The 8,794-nt window shown below is 37.6% G+C and overlaps 1 protein-coding gene across 1 annotated transcript in view; it reads right to left on the bottom strand.

Moving 5' to 3' along the window:
* Nucleotides 1–4,659: 4,659 nt before the first annotated feature.
* The window catches only part of LOC121737326 (hemicentin-2-like), a 358,492-nt gene continuing 354,357 nt past the window's right edge, over nucleotides 4,660–8,794 (bottom strand). Inside the window, exons 7-9 of the mRNA XM_042128966.1 lie at nucleotides 8,407–8,541; nucleotides 6,409–6,625; nucleotides 4,660–5,922 (exon numbers count right to left, since the gene is read on the bottom strand). Of these exons, the coding sequence (XP_041984900.1) occupies nucleotides 5,807–5,922; nucleotides 6,409–6,625; nucleotides 8,407–8,541 (468 nt within the window). The 3' untranslated portion in view covers nucleotides 4,660–5,806. The remainder of the gene's footprint in view (nucleotides 5,923–6,408; nucleotides 6,626–8,406; nucleotides 8,542–8,794) is intronic.

Raw genomic sequence — 8,794 nt, 5'->3', positions numbered from 1 at the left:
TTATTTTATAAATACAATTAAATAAAAATATTAACAGTATTACGTTATCACCTACAAATATATACTAGTAATCTGTGGTTATCACGCCGCTGGCCGTAACTGTCATTTATCAATTATTTGCTGTCAAGTGTCAATGTCAAAACTCAAACGTGACATTACTTTTAAAAAAATACCTGGCACAGCATAGACCTAATTTCTATTACACGTTCTCTCGCTCGCACGCTCAATCTGGCATCAGTTCAGTCCATCAATCTGAGATTGACGCCAGATTAATGGCTAAAAAGTAAAAAGTAGGTACATAATATAATATCGATGGCCCCAACGAATAAACGTGCAAGAGCTCTTACCCAAAAAAAATATTTTTTATTTTTCGTTTGCATGGCCTATACCTATGTAAATTTTTTGGATTTTTTTGACTTAAAATAACGATTTTATAGCAATGTAGACCTTTATTGTACGGAAAAAAATAACATATATCACATTAATAATGAAACATGCGCTTATTGCAGATTATTTTGTTTATTTGAGTTCACCAGAATACACGTGTTATTTTGAAAAGTGTTTTTTGACAACTTGTGGTTAATTTCGCACATGTTTAGTGTTGCCATCAAAACTGCAAATAATATATTCTGTGCTACTAGTCCGATTTTAAAAATTCTTTCAGTGTTAAATAGCCCATTTATCGAGGAAGGCTAAAGGCTATATTTTATCACGCTAAGACTAATAAAAGCGAAGAAATAGAGGGAATGTAGAAAATACGGGGGAAATTGTTTGAAAAAAAAATCTCACGAACTACTGGATAATTTTTTCTGTTATTTGGCACAGATAAGAAGTAGACCACGTGAAGGACCAATAGGCTATTTTTTGTGGACTAATTTGTGTGTGAAATTACTAATTTACGCGGGCGAAGCCGCGAGGAATGTCTAGTTAAATAATAGTAAAATTAAACTGAAATAATTTGACAGTGAATACTGCAGACCACAGAAATAGATCTTGATATTATACATCTGTGCTGTAGACTGTAGCACTTATAGCATATTGCCTAAAGGGCCCCGAAGACGATCAAACGGTTTGACTCAAACACGTAAATTTTGGTTTGACTCAAACCGATTTGATCGTTTACAAAGCTAGTTTGAACGGTTTGTCAAACATTTACGTGTTTGAAGCTTGTTCCGACGCGTTTGAAGGTTTGATCAAACCCGGCTTAGTTTAGTGCTGGATTATTGAGAAGAAAAAAAGAAAGAAGCTGTAGTTTCTAGCACTTTCTGTAGATGTTCGTGGGTAAAACGATATTATGTTAGTCCATAGTCCATACCATTCTTTGGACCAGTCTTTTTTTTATGAAATGAGGGGGCAAACGAGCAAACGGGTCACTTGATGGAAAGCAACTTCCGTCGCCCATGGACACTCGCAGCATCAGAAGAGCTGCAGGTGCGTTGCAGGCCTTTTAAGAGGGAATAGGGTAATAGGGGAGGGTAGGGATGGGAAGGGAATAGGGGAGGGTAGGGAAGGGAATAGGTTAGGGGATTGGGCCTCTGGTAAACTCACTCACTCGGCGAAACACAGCGCAAGCGCTGTTTCACGCCGGTTTTCTGTGAGAACGTGGTATTTCTTCGGTCGAGCCGTCCCATTCGTGCAGAAGCATGGCTCTCCCACGTATATCTTTTTTTTTCTCTTCTGACAGAGGACATTAACGTTATAAACATAAGATAAGAAAATCGCGATCCTCGTTCTAGAATCTATAGCATCTTCTGCATCACAAGACGTGTACTCGACAGCGTGTATTGAATGAAACTGCGCAGTGTCGTTTGACAAACCGTTCAAACCGACATCAAACGGTTGCATCAAACACGTAGGGTTTGAATCAAACCGTTTGATCGTCTTCGGGGCCCTTAACACTAGAAAGGAAATAAAAGCCGGATTCTTCAAAGAAGTTTTTATTGCGTACGGAATCACGAAAATCTTTTTACATTAGATAATATTTTTATAACACTGACAAATTATTATTTACAACAAATTCTAACTTCTATTATTCCTAGGAGTAATATTTACAGTTTTAACAATTATTATCAGAAATAAGTACCTTTTTAAAAATAATACCTATTTATCGTAATATTAATTTATGCTTAAATATTATTTTAATGAGATAAAACATTTAAAGGAATCAGAGAGGAATAAACACAAAATCAAAACATTTAAAGGAATCAGAGATTAATAATAAATCATTAATCACTATTATTATGAGTTACACCATTAGAAAAAAAAAAACGTTACGAGTCTAAGAATAAAGCGTCCAAATTATTATTATTTTAACACGTATATATTTTGTAAAAGAAATTTCAGAACCATAATAACATATTATTTTTACACAATACATAATATTCAACGGAAAAAATAAATACTTTCATATTTTTACACTGAATTCTTTATTTATTTTATTATTATTTTACATTCTAATAATAAACATCAAGTTCGAACATCCTATCTATTAATAATTCAGGCTAGTTTTAGTGGTTAGTGCCAAATTACTTAAGTCATATTAAAATTAATACTTAGGTATTAAATTACCTAGTTAATAATTCTATTTACAAATTATTGTTTGACTATAATATTAAAAAGTTATTTTGGATGTAAGTAACACTTAAATGCCGCACTCAGAATGAGACCAATATTATTTACTTAACTGTGATTAAATGGACATTTTGAGCAGAAGAGTAGCGTTGCTTGGTTAGGACTTGGGCCCCGTCTAAAAAATGTTTTTTTTTTTTAATGAAATAAGGGGTCAAACGAGCAAACGGGTCACCTGATGGAAAGCAACTTCCGTCGCCCATGGACACTCGCAGCATCGGAAGAGCTGCAGGTGCATTGCCGGCCTTTTAAGAAGGAATAGGGTAATAAGGGAGGGTAGGGAAGGGAATAGAGGAGGGTAGGGAAGGAAATATGGGAGGGTAGGGATTTGAAAAGGGTAGGGGACTGGGCCTCCGGTAAACTCACTCACTCGGCGAAACACAGCGCAAGCGCTGTTTCACGCCGGTTTTCTGTGAGCCCGTGGTATTTCTCCTTTCGAGCCGGCCCATTCGTGCCGAAGCATTGCTCTCCCACGAAAAATGATTTGGAGGCCCGTATAATTGATACGGCATAGGTATACGGCGGTATCTACGCTCCTGATTTTGTCATAACTTTATAAGTCATTATCTATCAAACTCTTCATTTAATTATAGTATAATCATTAAAATATAATGTCTCTGAGTGCTGCCGAAATAGTTTTTGTATCCAAGTCATGAAAGGTGCAATGTAATTTGTACCTTGGACACAATGAGTTTCTAAAATACTATGAGTAGCAATGTCTTACAAAAGATTCTCAGAAATGCGTAACCACTTTTTTGTTCAAAAGACAATGTCAAGTCATATATTCGTTATGTCATTATGTATGTAAGATATGCCTGCAGGCATCTTCGAAATGGCAACGCGTTGCTACCGTAAACTTCCAATCTAGTTACGTTAGTAACTATGTTAGTAACATAGAATATCATTGCTTGGACACGTATAAAATTATTAGCTCAATAAAATATGTAAACAATAATAACTGAATTCAAGGTAAAGTATAAATAATATTATTACTATAATAAATGATAGATAATGATACTATATTAAAAAAATGGGTAATATTAAATCATTATTCAGGTTTGTTTCTTAATTCCAACAATTTATTTATTTTTTTATTTGTTGAAAAGCACAATACACAGTACAATCAAAATAATACAAGGCGGTTGTTTACATTGGTATCTAAGCTGGATTGTAACGTAAAACTATGTGCATATTTGACATGTTATCGTAAAAATATTGGTGCTCAGAGGCGTAGCTAGTCTCAGGGGCCCGTAGCAACCGAGGGCCTGGATTTTTTACACTCGTTTGGGGCCCTTGTAACTAGTGGTCCTGATTAAGCAATTTTAACTTGGAGACAGTTTTATACTACTAATGCCTCAAGTTTATACAAGGTGTAACAATTAAACTAAGTGATAATACTTTAGGTTGTGTTCGTATTCCTCGTAGAGAGTTCACTGTGAAAGTAGGAGCGCTGAAAGACCATTTTTTTTAAACTTTTGTATGGGAAAACTCGTTACGCTGGGGCGCTTGCTCATACAAAACTGAAAAAAAAGCTATTTCAGCGCTGCTACTTTCACAGTGAACTCTATACAAGGAACACGTACACACCCTAAAGTATTATCATTTAGTTTTGTTACACTTTGTATATTATACTTACTTTTAAATATTAAATGATATAAACAATTAACTACGAAAAAAATATTTCATCTAGACGATCAAAACAAGTAAATCACAAAATAATCTGCATGTCATTTCAATCTTAATATTTTACTTATAAATACTAAGATTCATTTATATATTTAATTATTAATATATTTATAGTACATTAAATTCGAATGATAAATTATTGTTTCTTAAAATAACCTTGATTCTGTATAGGTTTTAGTTTGGCGTTTTTATTGTAACAATCTATGTGAACGCGTGGTACTCACCTAAAGTCCAAACGACGAATCGAGGCACAAAACGTTATATACTTACAGTAAGAAGTTCTGTGCTCGTCTCGACATTTTGATTATAGAAAACTTTTTTTTACATTTGGTCTGTAATAGCAAAGTAGACAAAAAATATATTTTCATTTAGATATTTCCTGAAATGACTTAGATATTATGAGATTTAGTGCCAGTTTCATCTACGTTTGTTGACCTTTAGTCGTTTAATTTATCATGGCCTCATTTATTAGTAAAAAGAAAGAGCACGTTAACAGTAGCGGCTTTAGGGGGTCGACGCTGGGCGACCGCCCAGGGCGCCAGATAAAAAGGGGCGCTGAAGGCAAACAAAAGGGGTGCCAATTTTTTCAGCACTACCACTCCTGAGCGAGGAAGAATTCTCACCCAGGGCGCTGTGCTAAAACTGGCACTGCACGTAAATATTAATATGATATTTAATCAACAATTTACTTTAACAGGTGTTGGTGTCTGGCATTTAATATTTATTATTGTGTGGTGGCAATGTTGAGCTGGCAATATAGTTTGGACTGTGAGCATTTTTTATTGGCAGTATGTAGGTATATTATATAAAAGATGTTTTCACAATAACTCCTAAAATGTTTTACAAAAAAAATGAATAAATTGTGGACTATTCGCTTCTTTTAGACTATCAAATATTCTTACTTTAATTTTAGGGTATTTTTTATAATATTTTTCTCATCAATTTACCTTTATGAGTAAATAACTGAGCAAGTAGTTTTTATTGTTTTCTTTGAAATGTAGGTAAAAATTTAACAAAAAATCATGATTCTGAATTTGAATCAAATTACATTTCAAATAGGACGTTTACATTTAGCCACAGCTGCCGTGCTTCCGGCAATATTGCCCTGAGTACGTCTCTGCGGCAGTTATGACGCGAGTACTAAGTGTTTACAATGAACCCACTACATACTTGCCGCGTCGGGCAGAGGCAGTAGCATGACCAGTGGCAGTGCGAGTGACTATTTACATTCTCGCGCTGCCCACTTCCCTGCTCACTTCCTCTCTCTACAGGGCTGATGTAAACGACCCATAGGAGTAGTAAATGAGCCTACTGGTTTCGAACCGAATTAGAAAAAACTGCGGAATCTTGCGGACAAGTCCAAGCAGACGGATCCTATACAACAGTTAAACTATTGTATACAGTACGTTACACATCTTATCTAATTAATCTATGTAGCAGAAATTCAAAAATGAACCCTAACACGTCAATTTAAAGTCCCTTTTCACTAACGTCATCGGAGGGCGAAGTGGATGATCACAGAGGAGAACAAGAGGAGACAGGTGATGCTGGAGGTGATGCCATGGATCGCGCTCGTGTTCCGTCGGAGGATGGCCGCCATTTTGTTGCCTGAAATAATAAGGAAGCTATGTTGTAATTTACATATTATGGAGATTGAGATGATTAGGATATATTGTCAATTTTTTGCGACACATAGAATCAGAATTAAAAAAAATGTGGACAAATTTTGGTGATCGGATAGCGTTCAGCGTCAGCCATGACTGCTGATTATATACGAGTCATCTCTGTGGTATGATTTATTTTTGACCGAAGAAACTAAAATTAAGTCCAAAAAAAAAACCGTTTTCAAAATTTTGGGGCCAAATGGGCAACCTTAATCCGTCCCTGCAAGGGCCAGCTACTTCACTCTTCATGACCGTTTTTACCAAAGGCGTCCTTAGATGGCTCTTAACATCTCCATCGTGGGTATCGCAGACACACTAGATTTTCAATTGTTATGCGGCACCCGGCTGCCGCTTGGGGATTGATGGGTTAATCATTAATGGCCAATAAAGGCGCTAATGGCTTTGCTATTATTTAAAAAAAGTTACGTACTGCCTTCAGACACGAAGACGTGTATAGAAGCGGGCTCGGTGTTACTGGCGCTGCAGGTGTAATTCCCCGAGTCGCGGAGCGTGGCCCCGCGGACCGTCAACCGCGACTGCGTGCGGGGCCCCGGCTCCGTCTCCACGGTGATGCCCCCGCGCGTCGCGTCGTAGTTGATCATGCGATCGTTGTGGTACCAGAACACGTATTGCGGCGGCGTTGGACTCTGGAATACATTGGCAAATGGTTTAGTCAAATATTACCAGATAAATGGAACTTACATACATTTAATGAATACTTGTGGTTGTGCACTTAATTTTGTTATAATTTAATATATTATATTTCCTTAATTTCCTTAATAATTAAATAATAAGTTCTCAAATTACACTCTGGATTTGTGTTGTGTTTGATTTCCACTGTTGGGATGTAGCTCAGTTTGGGAGTTTCTGTTCATCAACCGTTGGATGAACCTTTAAGATAATATGGCAATTCACCACTGTCGGAAGAAGACGAAGAATACATATCTTTAATTTAATGAAGACAGAAAATATATAATGGACCTTATACAGGAAAACATACCTACCTAATAAGTAAGTGAAAATATTTAAGGGTGTGTTTATACAGAGTTCGATGTGAAAGTAGCAGCCCTGAAAGAGCCAATGCTTTTTGTCACTTGTATGGGCAAATTCATAACGCTGGAGGTCTTCCCCATAAAAGTCTCATTTTTTTTTACTTTTTCAGCGCTGCTACTTTCACAGTCAACTCTATGTGGGACACATACACACCTTAAAGTATTATCACTTAAAAAAAATGAGTTGACTTTACAGCGCGCGGCACGGCAGTACAAACATTAAGAACAAGCAACGGCCATTTTGCTTTCCCTACCTTAGTGAAAGAAACCCTGCCTTTTTAAACTTTTTCCAACCAGATTAATTGCACATTATACATTAGAGGCATAGCTGTAACGGAGGCAATTTTTGGGGCCCCTGTACCTTGAGGGCGCTATATAATTGCCCCTCAGACGTAGTTACGCCCCTGCTTATTTCTATTTTTTATTTTTTATTTATTTATTTAACTCAGGCATCTTGGTCCATATTATAAGTACCTTATAGACTAACATACATACAATTATACTAAAAACTAACACTAACACTAAAACACTAAACACGTATTGTCTGGGACGTGGGGCGCGACGTGTTCGGAAGTCGTCCTCGGAACCTCCTGTAGACGACTCCAATCGGCCAGAACTCCTCCTTCTCGAAGGTCGGTAGATGGTGCGTCGGGACTCTCACCACAAAGGAGCTAAAATTCACTTTGTGGCGGGCCTCCAAGCGCTCGACCCTCAAGACGAAGTGGGTCTGGCTTAGAACTATCACAGAAATTGGCTCATAGACAGCAGTCCTATCCTATGTAAGTTGGCTTGGTAATGTCAAGCCCAGCAGAGAGACTGACAAATACTGGTTTGCTATGTAATATAACCTAACCAAATATGAAATAACGTAGCTGTCCGTCATCTGCTTATGAATAATATAATATTTCTTGAATATAAGATGACCCCGTGCGAGTTTCTTATGTCGGTTCTTCTCGCTGGGTTAGTTTCCGTGCCGTGTAGCCAGTGCCGAATTGGTATTTTTTAGGAGTGTAGGCCACTTCATTTTCGATGAGCCCTTGGCCGCGGCCTATACGTTCGTTATAAATGCGTGGCTGGTTGTAGCTCGTAGACTTTCCAGAATTAATTATTTTGTTACTTATTCGGAAGCAAAACTTGTTCATTTCATTTATAAATATTTCATTCACCAATACATATTTTCACTAAATGATACCCGAAACTCCGTGCGCCATAATTCATTGATCGTGCATGAGCCGTACATTTTTCCGGGACAAAAATATTCTATGTCCTTTCCGGGATCTCAATGTATCTATACCGAATTTCAAAAAAGTCGGTTCAGCGCCGATGAGATAACAGTCAGACACACTATCGCATTTACAATATAAGTATGGATTTACCTTTTCCACAATGCATATGAGGTGTATGACGCTGCCGAGGTCCACATGGTGTTCCCCCGAGCCCAGGATGAAGGCTTCGGGTACCACGATCTGGAGACGCACGTAGTGGGACACTATACCAGTGCGGGTTGATACCTGGAAAGAGATGAAGAGGTAAGTGTAAGGCTGCGTTTCCACTGAAGCGGAGCGGAGCTTAGCGGTGCCCGAATTGACCAATCGTGCTATTCCAGCGGAATGACAGCGAAGATTTCGAACAAGGTGATTGGTCAATTCGGCACCGCTAAGCTCCGCTCCGCTTCGCTTCAGTGGAAACGCAGCCTAAGACTTGGTTTACCCGGCTCAATCCTGCACGTTTTTTTGCAGTATACGTCTTAACTTAACATTCACA

This window comes from Aricia agestis, chromosome 20, assembly GCF_905147365.1.
Source record: "Aricia agestis chromosome 20, ilAriAges1.1, whole genome shotgun sequence".
In the NCBI taxonomy this organism is placed as follows: Eukaryota; Metazoa; Arthropoda; class Insecta; order Lepidoptera; family Lycaenidae; genus Aricia; species Aricia agestis.
Note: the sequence above shows the minus strand (reverse complement) of the source record. Positions and strands in the feature narration are given on the sequence as shown.